At 45.0% G+C, this 19,146-nt stretch overlaps 1 protein-coding gene across 3 annotated transcripts in view; it reads left to right on the top strand.

The window, feature by feature from the left end:
• The window catches only part of LOC119660213 (neuroligin-4, Y-linked), a 329,531-nt gene that overhangs the window by 167,866 nt on the left and 142,519 nt on the right, over positions 1-19,146 (top strand). For all 3 annotated transcript variants that reach the window (XM_038068648.1, XM_038068647.1, XM_038068649.1), the window contains exons 7-9: positions 3,774-4,159; positions 11,957-12,075; positions 12,429-12,674. In XM_038068648.1, coding sequence (XP_037924576.1) covers positions 3,774-4,159; positions 11,957-12,075; positions 12,429-12,674 — 751 coding nt within the window. The remainder of the gene's footprint in view (positions 1-3,773; positions 4,160-11,956; positions 12,076-12,428; positions 12,675-19,146) is intronic.

The following is a 19,146-nucleotide window of genomic DNA, read 5'->3' as shown; positions in this document are numbered from 1 at the left end:
ACACTGCGAAAGCAGGTGTTACCTATGAAAAGGTGAGAGCTGGATACTGTCCTTTGAACACTTCAAAGAACCTGACATGGATAGCATCTATCCAGCAATGCTAAAGAAAACTATGGAAGACTTGGAGCTATTGGAAAGAAATATTTTTCTAGCGTGTCTTGCTTTGGGTCTTGTGCATACCTCTTAACAAAGGGTTAAGGTAGTTTTCGTACCGAGCCCTGGGAGAGATGGCTATTCTAATCCAAAGCACTTCTGACAGATTCTTGCTGAAAGGTTTGGAAAAACTGATTGAGCGTTACATTTTTGGGAAGGCGCTTAGGTTGCATCCACTTAATGAAAACCATCATGCTTACCAACGTGGGAAGCCTGTCTGCTCTTTATTCTTTGGTTTCAAAGAATGCGATGGGGGTGTTCGTGCACATTGAAGGGGCGTTTGGCAGTGGGATTTCCCACAAACTTTATTATGCCACCAGAGCCCATGGTTGTAATGATACTTTAACTAAGTGAATCTACGGTATGCTAACGTAGAGATCGCTGTGTGCTGAAGTGTGCGCCGGTTGCTATCTAACAGTAGAAGCAATGACAGGCTGCTCCCAAGGGGGTGTGCTATCCCCATTTCTGTAGAGCATGCAAATCGTTTCATTACTATGCGAACCGCAAAATTTGCCAACACACGCTCAAGTTTATGCTGATGGCTGGCAGTGCTTCTTGTTGATTTCGATCTCCAAACGGTGTGTAGAAATATTCAGCTTTTCGTTGAACTAATAGATAGTTGGTGCCTAAGGCATGGACTTTCAGTTAATTCAAATAGAAACTTAATGGTATTATTTACAAAAAGGAGGAAACTGGACGGGCTGTGTAGACAGGCCTATCTCTCGATTCAGGCCGATTTTCGCTTATGCATCATTAGTGTAGTAGGTTAAGGTAAGACAGAAAGGTTTTCACTGTAAACTGGCGTCACTACAAAAAACTATGTGTCTAGATATTACTGGTGCCATGAGCACGACATCCAACGCAGCACTAAGTGCATTTCTCAATTTGCGGTGCCTGGATAATTTATACAAAGCACTGCAATAAGAGCACCTCATAGACTTAATCGATTAGATCTATGGGTAAACAGCGGACTTGGGAAGCACAGAACATTAGAAGAATTATCGGCAGTACTGAACCCAGTTCTTACAATGCCTTCCGATTCTTGAGTCCCCATGCATCTGTTTGGAAGAATATATGAAGTTACCCTGCAACGTAGAGAAAACTCCCAAAGAAGTGCGTGGCGTGATACACGAAAGTCTTCTACACGGGTGACGCAAAAACAGAACAGGGTTCTGGAGCCGGAGTCTACCTCTCGAATAAAAACGAGAAGTAGGCCTTCCCTTTAGGACAATATGCAATAATTTTTTAAGCCGAAGTATATGCGATCCTAAGGGTGGCAAATTGGGTGATTGACGAGCGGTTGAAGAGCAGGCACATCGCAATCTGCGGTAATAGCCAGGCTGCATTGAGGGCATCGTGCAGTCCTTTAATCACCTCGAAAATCGTTCAAGAATGCAGAAATCGATTGAATTCTATCTCTAGATTCTACCCCGTCAAATTACTCTGGATACCTGGTCACTGTGGCGTAGAGGGAAATGAAATCTACGGTACTTTTGTAAAAGAGGGTTCAATCTCCCCCATGCCAGGAGCAAAAATTGGACTATCAGTAACATTGGTTAAGGTTGTCTTCAAAAACTGGGAACAAAGTTCCCAAAATGACAAGTGACAGAGCCTAAATGTTGCTAGACACACCAAACTTTTCTTGTCAGAACTAAACAAGCATACTGCAAAGTTTATCCTGTCGAAAAGCAGAAAGACTTGCAGAAGTATTCTGGGCATTATGATAGGCCGTAATTCGCTAGCTGGACATATGTTCAAAATAGGAATAATTCAAGACGATACGTTTCCTTCCTGTAATGAGGAAGCGGAATCCACGGAGCATTTTATATATGAATGCCCCGTTTATGGACGCATCTGACATCAGATCTTCGATGCTAATGTTCTCCAGTAGCAACGGGTAGAATCACATCCACTAAGGAAAATCCTCCGAATATTAGATGGGGGTGTCGAGTATAACGGGCCACCACGGCCTGAGTACTCAGCAGCTATAGCTTCTCCCCACCACAAACCCCCTCACACATGCGAACTAGCGAATCGTCTTTTCCTAGCGGAAACCTACTCCATGCTCAATCAAAAATTAAATCTCTTATTATCGGTTGCTATGTAATCGATTTACTATGAAGTCTGCGCAAATTCAAAATATCAGCCTCATAAACGCTCTTATAGAGTAGATTGCAGAGACAGAGAAACACTTCTGCTATGGAGTCAGTGAAGTTTCCTCATTGCGAAACATGCCTATGACTTCATTATCATGCTTGGATGCTCTGGAAATGCAGCATGAATGACTGACCCTTACAATCAATAAATTCGTGCAGCCGCAAACACGTTCATCCTCACTCGCAAGCATAGCTGACGAAATTAGCTTGATGATAATTATAGAACCTCAAAGTATGCCACCGAGCGGAGTAGGAATTTCACAAGTACATAGAAGAGGGCTGGTAGAGTCAGGAAGTCAGGTGCCTGAAACAACCGAAACAGGCGGACAGGCGAAACAGCAAGATGAAAACTTTTACTCCTACTAAGGTGAACACGGAAATTGATTTTCGACCATGTGGGCACATACATTCCTCTAAACTCCACCCACTTTAATAAAAAATTCCTTAACTAAAATTCCGCTAAGCTGGAGATGCTGCTGTCGCTAATCATAGAAGAAAGGGTAAATAGAATTCGACGGTTCATATAAAAACAATCAACTTCACCACCGTGGTAGTCAGTCTGGCTGGTCATCACACTCTTCTTATTTTCACTCACAGGCAAAACAGCAAGGACGTCTGTCAATTTGTCTATCTTGGTAACATTGTTTCTGCCGATGGTGGCACTAAGCATGATGTCACCCGCTGTATTTACAGCGCTACGTCCACCTTCAGTTTATTGTCTTAAATATGGAAATATGGATACCTAAACACCAACATCGGGTTGAGGTTTTTCCGGGTCAATGTTCTGCCTGTGCTGTTCTATGGAGATACCACATAAAAGGGCACCATCACTGTTATTCAAAGGCCTGAAGCCTTGGTAAACCCTTTTCTTCCCGTGCCAGAAAAAATCTCGAACGAAGAACAGCAACGAGCCACCAATCAGGTACTGGTAGATATGCCAACTAGACAGTAGTAAATAGGACACACTTGAAGAAAGAGGGACCACCCATTATGCCAGGATAACAATCGAGTGGGTCGGCCTAGGAGCAGATAGTTGAAGAGCAGAGTATTCTTATTAGAAAGACTCGCAGCACGTTTCGGCGAATCGTCAGCGATGGCATGCTGTGCTGCATTTAGGGGAGATTGACCACAATATATGATATATAATACCCGTACATGCCCTCCTCTCTCTCAGCACTAAAAAAAATGTGTCCGGCTCAGTTAACTCCCTCATAAGTCCTTAGGAATCCGCATACATATCCTGACAATACTTTTCAATTTTACAAAATAGCAGTGAAATTGGTATTTTTTCTAATATTCTGGCCAGACTTGCCCGTCACAGCTTTCCTTGCATAACATCCGATATGCATTCGAAACATCCCTAATACTCTCTTTTCACCCCCAAAGTTGTCTTCCGTTACAGCATTGCTTACTCAAAAGACTTTCCGCATTCTAATGCAAGGCAAATTTATTTTTCGATTACAGATTGTCAACGAATACACAGACTGGGATCGGACGTCACAACACCCTATCAATACTCGAGACACAGCTGTTGCAGCACTTTCGGATGCACAGTACATTGCACCGTTGATCCGAACTGCCGATATGCTAGCACCACCCCCCGCAGCTCCCACAGGGAACGGTCAAGATGGTAAAGTGGGCCCCAAATGCTACTTCTACGTGTTTGACTACCAAACAAAGGATGGCGACTATCCGCAAAGAATGGGAACCGTCCATGGCGAGGATCTACCCTATATTTTCGGTGCACCACTTGTCGAGGGATTCAGCCACTTTCCAAGCAATTACACTAAATCTGAGGTCGCACTGTCCGAAGCTGTTATGATATATTGGAGCAATTTCGCTAGGACGGGGTAAGTTGGTAGCTTGCTTAGCACATAGTCATGTCCTGCCAAACATTTGTATGCATATTTACATGCGCTTTTGTCTTCCGCATATGTATGTACATGCTAGGTTGATAATTTATGGAAGTCCGTGAGTTTTACTATAAAAATGGCAACAAATTGTTGGTTTCCGCGGATGGAGTGATAAGAGCGATTCGAAATTTAACGACATCAGCTTTACTGCTGACTTCAACCTAGATCCTAACAATTATGCATTTTACAAAAGATTCAGTCAAGAAGAAATAAACTTTTTCTAAAATCGGTCACATTGTTCCTTCGTAATTCCTTCAATGCAGAGAAAAAGTGTTAATTTCCGTCTCCCTTTTCCCGCCAGCAATCCAGGGCTTAAACTATTCTATGTGTGCAGCATGTGATCCACATTTGTAATAAAACTATTCGTTGCCAATATTTTCCTTCCATTCCTTCAAATGCTGCCCATCTAAATGAAGGACTTGGTCACTTCTATATGATCCCTAAACTCGACATATAGTGCAGGAATCCTTTGAACGACCGGAGACCGGTGTGGTCTTTGCGCGTACGGTTTCCATCCTTTTTTATATTGTCCATTTCCTATCGTCTGGCATGGCTATAGGACAGGGTTTATAGTTGTTGGTTTTTGCATTTTATTACCATTTCGCAACACTACAATGTCTAGAAATGGAAAAGGCTCTTAGCGAAAAATGCGAAAACATTCATAGGGATTCGCATGCATTTACGACCCAAAAGAAAATGTTTCAATTCATGGGGATAGATTATGACGGTTGACCGCACTTCTACGGTTCAATGGTACAAGCTAAAAGCAATTCCGGAATGGTAAAGCCACTTTATGCCGAAGCATTGATTGATTAAACTTCCTCGTTGGTTTGGGAATGCATCCGACATTTCCATCTGGCTTACGGGGATTTGAAAACAGGAATTTTACTTCGTTCGTTTCGAAATATTTTTACAGACCAATGGCCTTTCTTGAAGCGAGCAGGACTTGTTTAGTGTTGAGCTATGTATGCTAAAATGTATGACTAGGACAATTTTAACATTTTTTTTAAATTGGTCAAGCTAGCTGAAAAGGTAAATTCCTCGTCCCCTAATTCCACAAGACTCCAGTTCACGCTCGAGGAGCCTAAAAATCGGGTACACTTTGAGTGCGGTCCGATTTCGAATCCCCTTCAATCTCAGGGAAACGTTGTAAGCTCGGGAGAAATTGAAAAAAACTATTACCTGCAAATTGTCCTTCCACAACATTGCAGCTAAAATATCTAGGACTACTACGGCTAATATAAAAAGAAGCGTTGAGCCCAAATCATCTTAAAATTCGCAAGGTTCCACCTCCTATATTTAAATACATATCACTGATTGCAGGACTAAGAGAAAGTATTTTGTATTTATATAAGGGGCTAAATACCACCTTGTAGCCGCATCGGTCTCGCTGCTTCCAGGGCAGAGGTAAGACAGCGTGCGACATGTGACTGAGGGGTCCGTGAACCACAACCGTGAAAGCAAGTTGCTTCCCAACTAGCACGCCCACCGCAGACTCAGGAATTATTAAAATCCGAAGAATGAGTTTGCATTGCCTGGAAAAAACAGTTCAAGTTGGAAGCGCTTGCCTAGGAGTCAATTAGTGAATAGGTGTAAATCATCATCATCAGCAACGGCGCAACAACCGGTATTCGGTCTAGGTCTGCCTTAATAAGGAACTCCAGACATCATGGTTTTGCACCGAGGTCCAACAATTCGATATCCTTAAAAACTGTCTAGCGTCCTGACCTCAGGCACAATCTGTCTCGTCTTCTTTTTCTACCATAGATATTGCCCTTATAGACTTTCCGGGTTGGATCATCCTCATCGATACGAATTAAGTGACCCGCCCACCGTAACTTATTGTGCCGGATTTTATCCAGAACCTGACGGTCATGGTATCGCTCATAGATTTCGTCATTGTGTAGGCTACGGAATCGTCCATCCTCATGTAGGGGGCCAAAAATTCTTCCGAGAATTCTTCTCTCGAACGCGGCCAAGAGTTCGCAATTTTTCCTGTTAAGAACCCAAGTTTGCGAGGAATACATAAGCACTGGCAAGATCATTGTCTTGTACAGTAAGAGCTTTGACCCTATGGTGAGACGTTTCCAGCTGTTATTGGTTGTGATTTTCCACCCTAGATAGGAGAAATTATCAACGGTCTCAAAGTTGTATTCTCCTATCTTTATTCTTCCCGTTTGACCAGTGCGGCTTGATGTTATTGATTGGTTGGTTTTCGGTGCTGAGATTGCCACCATATACTTTGTCTTGCCTTCATTGATGTGCAGCCGAAAATCTCGCACGTGCTCTGGATGCAGGCACTTTGTACGTCTCGGGACGTTGGTGACTTGTTGACTTGACTTGTTGGTTCTCGCAGTCTTTCTTTTTCCGTTTGTGAAGTCGCTTCTCCGCTGGACGGAGTTCGTGATAAGTCTCTGTGCGTGCCCGCCTTCTTTGAAAATGCAACATTACTTGTACAAGTATGTTTGTGGCCGAATTAATGATAACGTTCTTCAGGTGGTTGTGAAGATCATTTGTTGATGCTTCATCCCCAGGTCCTCTGTTGACTACGGTTATTGCTGTATCCACTTCCCTCTTATGGTTTTAGTGTTAACTCTCACCTGATTGTCAGAGAGGATTCTGGGTGTTGTTGTTATTCGAGCTCGGAGCTCCATACCAACGAGATAGTGATCCGAGTCTATATTGGCCCCCCTATATGTTTTGACAGTCATCAAGGCTGAGGCGGCGTTCGAACAACACGTGGTAAATTTGGTTGAAAGTGGTCCCGTCTGGAGAGGCCCACGTAAGTTTGTGGACCGATTTCCGCGCACACCAGGTACTTCCAACAACCATTTCGTGTGACACTGGTAAATGAATAATCAGCAGTCCGTTATTATTGGTATACCTATGTAAGCTATGGGAGCCTTGCCTACTTGACTATTGAAATCTCCAAGTGTGATTATGATATCATACCTGGGACAGTCTTCGAGGGTCCGCTCAACTGCCTCGTAGAAGGTATCCTTCTCCGCTCTGCCGTCTCCTCTTTAGGGGCGTGAACGTTTATGAGGGTTATATTTCTAAACTTGCCTCGCAAACGCATAGTGCATAGCCTTTCGCTCATATTTTCAAAGCCGATAACAGCAGGTTCAAGAAACCTACTCCGAGCACATGGTTTACTGGATTACCACTATAATACATGGTGTAGCGGCTCTTCTCCATAAAACCGGTCCCCGTCCAACGCATTTCCTGTAACGCTGTTACATCACCCCTATATGGGGTGGACGAACGAACGGATAGATAATAATTTGATTTTACTTTACACAAAACTTTAAAAATTATCAAATTCAAATTTTTTACACTTTCCATGCAAAAATATAGCGCACTGCTGCAGCTGGAGAAAGGGGGTTGAAATCCTTCTGCATTTCATTTGCAATTTACCGGGTCTAGTGAGACCAAGGCAGTAGACATTGGACAGGGCTGGAAAATCTCAGGGATGACTCTGCCAAAAGCATCACGGATTTTTTTACATTATTGGAAGGTTGCTAAATGAGTCAGAACGAAGCAAATGCTTTCTATGAGTTTAGGATGAACACAGGACCATTAAGTACGCCGGCAATGATGATGATCATACATACGCGGTGAGGAACTGAATAGTGCGATCAGCTGATATAATGGTGAGCTTAATAAGCCGATCATCAAATCGTTCGACTTCTTTAATGGCATCCATACTCCGAGATGGCAATGCCAACACCATATTGAGTGTGGGCTACCAAAGTAGAGAAGTTTATAGCCATTTTTACCGCGTTCGCGTTCAATGTCACAACTTTTGGCACCAGACCATCGGTTTCTTGCAGACCACAGATATCAATGCGCCTTTTCCGAACGGCTGTTGCGAGTTCTTTGGTCTTTCCAGTTAGAGTACCAACATTTAGCGTGCAGACAAGTATTTATTTTGTTCATACTAACTTGCCTACGTCCTGACGCCATGCTTGCGTCAAAAACCCTTGCCTATTTCTCGGCAACACCGGGGTCCATCCTGCCGCGCCGACTGAGGTGGACGCCCTAGCACATTACCGAAGTTTGTTACTCGGTCCAATCATGTGGTTTCCAACGACATTGTATGCATTTTCTTGGTCGACCTATCGCTGGACCTATCACCAAATGAGATCAGGTAGGATTTAGCATAGTGGAATAACTACGACTATTCTTTATTTATCTCTTTACCTGATATCAGCATTTTATTTTTGTTTTACTGGGGATAGTACAAAGTGCCTCAAACCTTCCTGGTTTATCTGGGCTTGGGACCAGCATGCTATGTTAATCTCATGGCGGTTTTGACCCAGAAAAGTTGCTTCCTGCGGAGAGAATACATTAGACATCTTATCAGCATCGGAAATCTTGGTTTTTGCAATATTTCATTATTACTCAGGTCTCTAATTTGGATTGCAATTTCACCTTCGCCTTCCATTAGAGAATGTAATGAATAGGATAGGTAGTGACCGCACCGAAGATCTCAATTAGCGCTGTGGTGCTTCGTTCTGATGCCACAAATTTCTTAGACCATGACTGATGTAATGAGACTAAGTGAGAAAACTTCAGTCGGGCGAGATCTTTAGAGCCAGCCCATAGAATTCACGGAGGAAAGCAACTCTCCCTACGTGCAACCAGAAATCTTCCAGAGGTCATCAAAAAACGGTTTACCATGTTTCCTTGTTTCCATAGCCTGACTCTAGATTTCTGCTTCTTTTCCACAGCTTTGGCAATGCAATTTCTAGGGTATGCCCGTGCGGACCGTAAGCATTCGCGGAGCTGGACGTGGTACTGGCGAATGTTGGGTCTTCGTACACTTTCCGGGGAAGGGGCCTGGGGTCTATAGTGGACCTGACATACGTGAGTGCCACTTTAGTCAGTAGAATCGCTTGGCATGTCAGTGAGGACTATACTCACAGCGACCACCAGGCAATCTGCATAGAGATCAAGGGCGGATCGAGCTCGAAAAAGAGTTTTCGCAGAATGCCGGGTGGTATGCTTGGCTGGACAGTGAAAGCTTTCGAGGGGGACACGTTTTCTGCGGTGCTCAAATCCGACATATCCCTGAATGGTACGGCTGGAGAGAAAGCCACCCAGATCACTCGATGGGTGACGGAAGCATGCGATGCTACTATGCCCAGAAGCGAATTGCTCCCCAGTAGGCAACCCACTACACTACACTACAAACTACTGGTGAAACAACGAAATCGCAAGTTTGCGAGCCGCATGTTTTCGGGCAAGGAGGCTTTGCCAGAGGCTCAGGGGAAAACCCGGTGGTGACGGTCGAGAGGAGGGACACAAGCAATTGCGTGGCCGCCTAAAGGAAGCCATTCGGAGGAGTAAAAAGAACTGCTTCAAACAGCTATGCGACCATGCCGACATAAACCCTTGGGGCGAGGCTTACAGAGTGGTGATGAAAAGACTGCGGAAATCACCCCAGGTGACCTGTCCGCGCCTCCTGAAACACATTGTTACCACTCTGTTCCCTCACCACGAAAATAGGGGAAGACAAATTTTTGTCCAGCTAAATGACGGCATAATACCGCCCGTAACTGTGGAGGAGCTGCGGGAAATATGTGGTAGGTTCGGTGACAACAAGGCCCCAGGTTTAGATGGCATCCCCAACCGAGCTTTGAAACTGGCAAAAAAGAAGGAATATTTCCTGCCCAGTGGAAAAAGCAAAAGTTGGTGTTGCTTCCGAAGCCTGGCAAGCCACCTGGAAACCCAGTGTCTTATCGTCCTATCTGTCTGTTGGATACAATGGGGAAGATGATGGAGAGAGTCATCTACAACAGACTCCTGCCCAACGTCGAAGCCAGCAATGGTTTGTCGGAACGCCAGTTTGGTTTCCGACGCGCCCACTCTACGGTGGACGCCATTGGCATGGTGGTAAACCTGGCAAAAGGTGCAATGATTTCTGGCGGCTGCTGTGCCGTGGTAGCGTTGGATGTCAAAAACGCATTCAACTCGGCCAACTGGAATAGAATTAAAAGGGCGTTGGCTGACATAGGTGTCCCCGGATACTTAGCGAATTTGGTGGAAAACTACCTCTCAGAGTCGGATGAGGGCCCCAAAGAGTACATTGTCACAACCGGGGTACCACAGGGATCGGTACTTGGTCCCCTGTTGTGGAATATCATGTATAATGGGGTGCTTGCTCTTCCCGTCCCAGAGGGGACTACGATTGTCGGCTTTGCTGATGACCTAGCTGTGGTTGTTGCAGCAAAACACCCAGAAGATGTGGAGGTTTACGCAACAGAAACAGTGAGAGCGGTAAAGTCCTGGCTAGAAAAGGCCGGGCTGACCTTGGCAGACGCGAAAACGGAAGCGGTCTTAATAACGAACCGCAGGAAAAATAACACTGTGAAAGTGGAGGTCGGTGGACATACGGTCGTATCAAACCCGGCTATCAAATATCTGGGGGTAATAATTGACACCAAATTGAGTTTTAGGGAACACCTAGAGTATGCATGCCAAAAGGCAGCCAGTGCCACCACGGCACTTGCAAAAATATTGCCAAATATTGGTGGACCGAAACATTGCCAGAGGCTGGTGCTAGCCGGAGTGGTGCGCTCCATCCTGCTCTACTCGTCGCCTGTGTGGGCAGAGGCGCTTGCAAACTCTCAGAGACGGAAGCAGGTGAACTCGGTTTACCGGCGGATAGCTTTGAAGGTTTGCAGTGCTTTTAGAACCACATCAGATGAGGCAGTATTGGTGGTGGCAGGCATGATCCCAGTTGACATTCTGGCCAAAGAAATGAATGTCCTGTACAATGCAAGACATATGGAGGGGCATGCACAGCGTAGAAATGCGGCAAGGTCAGAGTCGCTTGATCTCTGGCAACGCAGATGGGACGAGTCTGCGAAGGGTCGGTGGACGCACAGGCTCATTCCCAACATTGGGGTGTGACTTGAGCGAAAACATGGGGAGACCAACTACCACATTACCCAGTTCCTCACGGGGCACGGTGGTTGCTACAGGCAGTATTTGCACCGCTTTGGGTTGGGTGATTCTCTGAACTGTCCCAGATGCGATGGCATACCGGAGGATCCAGAGCATGTGATGTTTCACTGCCCACGATTTGCGATGGAGAGAAGGAGCTTAAACCAGGTGCTCGACAGGAGCGGAACCCCGGAGAGCTTGGTTACTGAGATGCTGGAGTCCGAGGAGAAGTGGCTTGTGGTTGGCTCCACAATCATCCAAATGCAGGAGGAGTTGCTGAAGGAGCAAAGAAGGAGGAAAGCTGCAAATAGGATGAGTGCGGCGGACGTATCTTTCTAAGATTTTCCACCTCCGTGTACGCACAAAAAAAAAAATACACCTACCGTTCTTGGGAGACCGACACGTTGTGTGTATCTGAGAAAACTCCTACACCAACTCAGCAGACAATCTTTGATCTATCGTGAAGAAAGGGTACGAGAGTGAAGAGCCAGAAATTAATTAAGGTCAGAAAAAAGTCTCAACCACCTACAACAACGCTATGCATATTTTTACCATGCCTACTTCTGATATCACTTATTTCCTAGATTTTATTGATAAGCCAAATGCTGATTTCTTCCTACCTTCTTCCTGATATTAGGACCTTTAAGCTATCGTTACAAGGGGTCCATAATAACTTCATCCAATGCTTTTGAAATCGTAATCATCCACCCTATTTCAGTCTTTTCAATTCTCTACATCTAAATTATCATTATTCCAATTTTTCTTCTTTCTTCCTATCTATAGGAATCCAAATGAGCCTCATCGACAAGACACAATGCTACCAGCTGCCAAGGAACGCAGTCGCTTCCGAAGTATAATGTGGGAGGAATACGATTCGCTTCATCAGAAATATCTCGAAATAGGTACGTAGAATGTGCTCCCCATTGAGTACAATCCGTTTTTACTACAGAAGCAAAAGTGACCACCGCATCACCTTTTACTAAACCGAATAAAAGGTGAAAATTACGATGAAATTATGAAAGGAGTAGCACAAAAGCATTCCCATTATACTTTCCACAATTTGCATTATTATTCTCCGAAAATCCGCATTTGTAGATTAATGGCACTGAAAAATCAAAGGCCGCTGCATATATAATAGGAATGCACTCGGTATATTGCACATTGAAGCGGATGTCACTGTAGAATGCTTTCACAAAATCAGTCACGTGAAAAACGACTTTTCATTTGTATTCGTTTTCCTTTTGATTCATTTCAGGAATGAAGCCGCGCATTAAGAATCACTTCCGAGCCCATCAGCTTTCGATCTGGCTACGATTAATACCTGAACTTCATAAAGCCGGCATGGAGGACGTAATTGCACGACATAATTTATTTAAAAATCACGACGACATGAATTTATATGATGGCCTCGTAAAGCCTGACTCGTTGTCTCGCCTCTCGATTCTCGAGGATGCACTTAAAAGGACGTCCGGCAATTCAAGCAACATTGGAGTTCTCAGCGGTAATACTTGTGGAAAATCATTTTTAATCATAATTTGTTCAGGCTTTCAGGATTTTTGCAATTTCTATCAGAAGGATTCCGTAGAGTTCAGGGTAGCAACAGATCTATCATTATAGGTGGATTACGGTTTTTTTTAGGTTCATTATTTGACAGCAAAAACCTTAAGTACTTGTGGCCAATTAAATTATCGACATAGCTTTCCAATGGAATATAATTCATCTGATACTACAGATTAGATGTAGCTATAGAAAGTGAAGCCTTTTTACAAACTCTGCAGTATTATAACTGACTAAATCAGTTGCAGGTACTGTGGTAGTTAAGGCATATAAAGGGATAAAGGGATTTTACTCTTTAGGGTAGGGTGGCCAAATGACTTTACCACAGAATTACTAACTAAACACTTCTTCGCCATTAGGGAACCTGGAACCTCAGATTACTTATGGCTAGTCTTTCACAATGCGAGGGACAGGAAGAGGAGAAGTTGTTGGTTCAAAGAATCCGGTGTGGATCCCAGTCCCTCCTCCCGTCGAAATTCAATTTCTATGGGAGAAAAGAACCTGAAGGTTCTGCGCAACACCACTTCATTTGACAACCGTCCTCAGCAACATACAATGTTGCCCAGAACTGCATTGAGTTCCTAGCCAATACCATCCCATCCCCGACAAAAAAGAAAAGAGTGATCCACGTCGTCCACCATCCCATTGCAAAAAACACTGTCAGGGGTTCGATTGTCGATCCTGTGCACGTAAGCATAAATGGATAGCTGCTCTGAATGGATCTGAGAAACCTTTTTAGTAGGCTGACGTTAGGTTCAGTGCTACCCTGACGTTATTTCTATTCAAATCTGGCTCTCCAGCTTCTCATAGAGCAAAAAGTGTTTTTTTTTGTCAGATAATCCTTCAGTATTCACAGAGGTGTTATGTAGGCGTCGTTATTCCGCAGTCTTCATAACAACGAAATCTATGAGCGATACCATGACCGTCAGGTTCTGGATAAAATCCGGCTGAATAGATCACGGTGGGCGGGTCACTTAATCCGTATTGATGAGTGTGATCCAGCCTGGAAAGTCTATAAGGCCCATATCTATGGTAGCAAAAGAAGACGAGGCAGGCCCTGGCTGATATGGAGCGATGGCGTAGGTCAGGTCGCCAGACAGCTTTTAGGGATATCGAATTGGTAGACCTCGGCGCAAAACCGGGATGTCTGGAGTTTCTTATTAAGGCAGGCCGAGACCGGATACCGGTTGTAGCGTCGCTGATGATGATGATTCACAAGAGGCGACCCGGCACTTAGAAAGAACTTTCTTGTGTATCTAACATATCTGCCCAGTTTATGGAATTGAAGACGTTTTTAACATCGATCGTGACGAGGTACACTACCCATAAAAATTGAATTATGTTACCGATGAATCCTTGACAGCATGCATCGCATCAACGAGTCTGATCCTTGTGAGCTTCACGAGCACCTCCCCCACTGCCTCAGTCACACTGAGTTATCGCAGTAAATCCGGATAATTGCGAAACATCAGTACCTTTGCCAGGATGCTATTGGGTCCTTGGTGCCTTCCGTTTTTCTTCCAGCTCTTTCATAGTGAAGGGTCAGCAATCCTTGCCTTTTACGCTGTTGACATCCATTTGAACGAGATGCGTGTGGAATAATGTCCATACAAGCCATTAAGTAAATGGCGTTTTTGTAAAGCCCCGATTCTTCGGGTGACCAGTTAATACCAGATCCTCATTCACTTCATTTACTAGCTGCTGGGAGCAGAAAAATTTACTTTAATTTATTACACTCTGGAATCTCCTTTCATCTCATCTGTTTTCCGTCTTTCCGAGGCATGCCTTCTTCGGCTCGTACCAAACGAAGCGACCTATGATACTCTTTCCACAACTCGGCAATTTCCAACATCCACCAATACGCCCCTTTACTTCCCAAAGTACCCTCCAGCCTGTTCCAATGCATGATTTTACGCGCAACATTGAATTTTAAGTCACTTTGCTAGAAATGTTGAAGAATTCGCCACCCCTTCATTGCGAGATCAGTTAGTCTGGTGCAATCAATACATCGCGAATGCTTTCTTCGGAAGTTTGACGTGGATTCACTATTTAAAACTACGGGTTCCATCCTCACCGTGATCTCCAAGCTCGGTTTCCCATAGAGCTAGATAAGGCATGCCGCATTCTAATACTTCGGTATAAAAGTGTCCCCCAACAAGGACCTGCCAATTCATGCCTAAAACGATGTTGTCCAGAGCATTAACCCCCGTTGGGTAAACTCTGAAAAATATTATATCTAAAAACTAAATAAATATAAAACCATCCTCGTAGTCTTGGATGTGAACTCCAAATCGACCGGAACCTAAACACCTAAACACCTGACCTGACACCGTCCCAAGCTCGCAATATGTATAATGCTCTCATCAGTCACGTTACCTTGTCCGCAAAGAAGCCAACGGACATTTTCAGTAGAAATCCTCTTTCTATGGCTCAACTGTCCATGCCTAGGGCACACTGCCTTTCTGTCAAATCTCTAATGAGTTGTACATGCCAAACACCTGCAAGACTTTCTGATGACTGCCCAAACTTGTATTTTATATATAGTACCCAACCAATACTGATTTTTCTGCTATCCCAACTTCCGAATGATTTTCTATTTACATAGCGGACTGCTTTCCGAGGATCTTCACTTCAATTTTCTGTGCTCTTGGGCCCATTTGGATGAAGTCTCTTTCAAAGACGTCTTCGTCTTTCGTCCAATTTGGTCCACAACCGACTATCTGCGCCATCTTTAACTCTTACAATAGTCTCAGTGGGGATACTTCTGCTTTGTCTGGTTGATTTTTAGGCCTTTGTTTACGTTTTTCTGGAGAAAGATCGCATACTACACCGGCCCCACAATTGCTGTGCTTTTCCGAAGTCCTTGTTGTGCAGCTCCGGAAAAGCAGATAATATGGCTCGCATTCCTAAGCTAAAACTATCTAAGCTTAAAGCTATCTACCCATTTCCAGTGCCAGACTTGCCAGCCAAAGGTTCTTCACAAGACTTCCTTCATATTTGTAGTTGCAACCATTGATACCTCTTTAATTAGTTAAGCAAAGCCGCGTGCGGCGAAACTTTCGTTTTACGCCCATAGCAGCCAGCTTTTCCTCCTTCCCTACTTTGTCATCAGTTTATATTTTCCTATTCTCCATGGAATGTATATCAGCATATCATGTACAGTTACGTCACTGTACTTTACGTGGGTGCCTATCCCGGGGACTTAATCCCAAGGCCTTCTTAAGACACGGATTGATTTTCTGACCACAATCAGAGCCTCGCCGCAGCAAGCTACAAGGGTGCCAGTCAATACCGAGCGCATGGCTCAGCATCCATACTGGTGGATGCAAGGTCTACCTAAATCTCCACCGAACTAGGTAGTACGGCACCGTGTTGAAACGGAACACCACGCCGAGGCCCGAAGGTCTATGTTCGCTTGAACGTAACTAACAACCCCCATGAAGCCCCCACTAGGGGACCAACCGCTACAACCGAGCTGAACGCACATACAATAGGAATTCTCCTCAAATATGTGAATTCAGGGGCTATCCTGGTTCCCATGGTGCCAGTATACCTCGGGTAAAGTTTCGTGACCATTTCAGATGGGTCATAAAGGGAGATCGATTAGTATAGGCAATAGGATCAGAGGCAGCATTCCAACAAATCAAAGCATCACTTTCCGCAGCCCCCACGACCGCATTCTTAGCACCGGGCATCCTCTGGTATTTGAGGACTGACTGTCATCAAACAGTTTTACCATTTCGTCGAAGGATGGCTTTCACCGCCTACACCCACACGGCTATTCCACGTTGCGCGCGTTCTAGGAGTTGGGTAACAAAACTCCTACTTAAAGTCTTCCCTGCTTGTCATAAGAGGCGACTAAAAGGGGAAGAAATTTGTGGGCAAGCAACCAGAAAATTTTGAAACTTTATTGCAACTGAAACGTCAACAACCCCTCGGATAAGGACTGACCCGCCGAAGACCTTTGGCTGTTGGAAAGGGAGTATGGTTGGTTTTTGGAATGCCCGCATGCTCCTCGATGACAATAGCGATCGCCCTCAGAATACTCGCTTTCCCCAACTTGAACGGGAATTTCAACAACCTAATCTGAACATTCTGGACCGAATCGAAATAAAATGGTCTAGAAAGTACTCCTCTCCCTCTTGCTTTTGCAATCTAGAAAGCCAAGTGAGAGCAAACGCGAATCCGATGTCAAGTTGCTTCTGACCGCTACCGCAAGGCGCGTACTTAACCTGGGAGCGGGTTTCTAACAAACTTCTGCAAGATGTCGGCCCTGGTTCAAGAGCATCACAATCGTACAATGCTATGCACCAACGGGGACTTCGATAGAGTAATGAAGGATACTTTCTTCAGGGAAGGCTTTCTAAGGATAGCATTGTGATGGGTGATCTGAATGCCATGACTCTGATAACACCTTGCTCGGGCTAGTTATGGAATCGCCGACCGTAATTTTAAGGGTGGAGGTTTGTGGAATTCAGCAAGTTCTAACGCCTCGTCATTGGCGGCGTATTGTTCGAGCATAGAACTGGAAATAAGGTCACTTGTGTTTCAACTGACCGATACCGTACAAGCAATTAGATTGACCATTTCGCACTCATCAATACATTTAAGAGTTGTCTGCTGAATGTGTGCAACAAGAGAAGCCCTGACTCAGGCCTCGAAAAGGATCACCATTTGATAGTCGCTTATGTTCGTTGGCGTGTTGCCTTCGCAACTTCCCCAGAAGTTCACCTGAAGTATGTGAATTCAGTTACTATCCCGATTCCCATGGTACCAATATACCCCTGGTAAGGTTTTGTGACCTATTGCTACTTCAGATGAGCCCCGTGCAGACTCGGGTCTGATCGCCCTAATTAGGCCTTTGGAGCATTCGCCTACTGCAACACGGCCGGTAAACCAATGTGATACAGCGTCTCCTGGTGCCACCACTATGGAGGTTCTCCTCGGCCACTTGGGTTTGGTTCAGCCGACAAGGTTGCCACCCCGTATTCCTCACCGCCACCTCTGAGCACTAGCTGCGCTGACAGTTACGTCCATGATGTTTAACGCAGGTAGCTGTCGTGAGACTTAACCCTACGGTCCTCTTCTGACACGGATTGATTTTGTGACCACAATCAGAGCCCCGCTGAGACAAGCAACAACGGTACCAGTCTATACCAAGTGCATGGCTTAGCATTCATACTGGTGGATGCAAGAATTACCTAAATCTCTACCGAACTATGGAGTACGGCACCCGTACTAGGGGGGCCAACCGCAAATAACCGAGCTGTCCTCACATACAACAGGAATTCACCCGAAGTATGTGAATCCCGGGGCTTTCCCGGTTCCCATGGTACCAGCATACCCCTGGTAAGGTTTCGTGACCAATTTACCACTTCAGATGAGTCCCCGTGCAGACTCGGGTCTGATCGCCCTGATTAGGCCTTTGGAGCATTCGCCTACAGCATCACGGCCGGCAAACCAAAGTGAGTACAGCGTCTCCCGGTGCCACCGCTATGGAGGTTCTCCTCGGCCACTTGGTTTTGGTTTGGCCGATAGGGTTGCCGCCCCATTTTCCTCACCGCCACCTCTACCACCGGTAAGCAAAGTATCGCAATAGAACTATTCGATATTCTGTGTGTGTTGGCAGGTCGATAAAGATCTTCCTTGCCATCCCGCGCGGCACTCGGGTGACGGCGATCACTTTCTTCTTCTTCATCATTCCAAAGCCAAGTATCTCGGTTGATGTGCCGCTTACGTGGCTTGGCTATCCGAGGGTTGCAGAGGCCGATTTGTGGATCGTGTTTTTAATTTGGTTCCGCGATTCTTCCACATTTGTAATGGTTGGTAATTGCGTAAGTGAGATCATTTCCTCTTTCTTCTCACAAAATTGCCACCATTTAATGCGCGGTGGCAATCAACGGCCGATGTGGAGGTGCGATGGTCTCATTGGGAACGAGTTTGCAATCAGTGACGGTGGTAAAATGTACGGCGTCTTATGAGAATATAGTCGATCTGTGCTTTGCTGTTCCCACTCTAAAATAAAGGAGATGAGACAATTGTTTGAAGAACCATGTGTTCATAAGCACAAGGTTATGGGTGTCCACATATACGTCGATTATACGCTCTCCACCCTCATTGGGTGTTTCAAATCCCTTTCCCCAATGACACCTGGTACCGTCTGCCTTTTCACTCACATAACCACTAACGCCATCAGCAGACAGGTTGCATGTCGTTTCATCGAAAAGTTGCCAGAAGGTATCTTTCTCGTCATCAAGTCGACCTGTCTATAGTGAGCATGCGGAGAAGAAGTGAATAGTGCAATCACCTGATATAATGGTGAGGTTCATCAGTCGGTCATCAAATCGTTCGGCTTTTTTAATGACATCATGGAAATCCTCTGAGATGGCAATACCAGCACCGTGTTAAGTGCACGG

Source organism: Hermetia illucens, chromosome 6 (assembly GCF_905115235.1).
Source record: "Hermetia illucens chromosome 6, iHerIll2.2.curated.20191125, whole genome shotgun sequence".
Taxonomy (NCBI): Eukaryota; Metazoa; Arthropoda; class Insecta; order Diptera; family Stratiomyidae; genus Hermetia; species Hermetia illucens.
The sequence above is the reverse complement of the archived record's forward strand: the minus strand, read 5'-3'. Positions and strand labels throughout refer to the sequence as shown.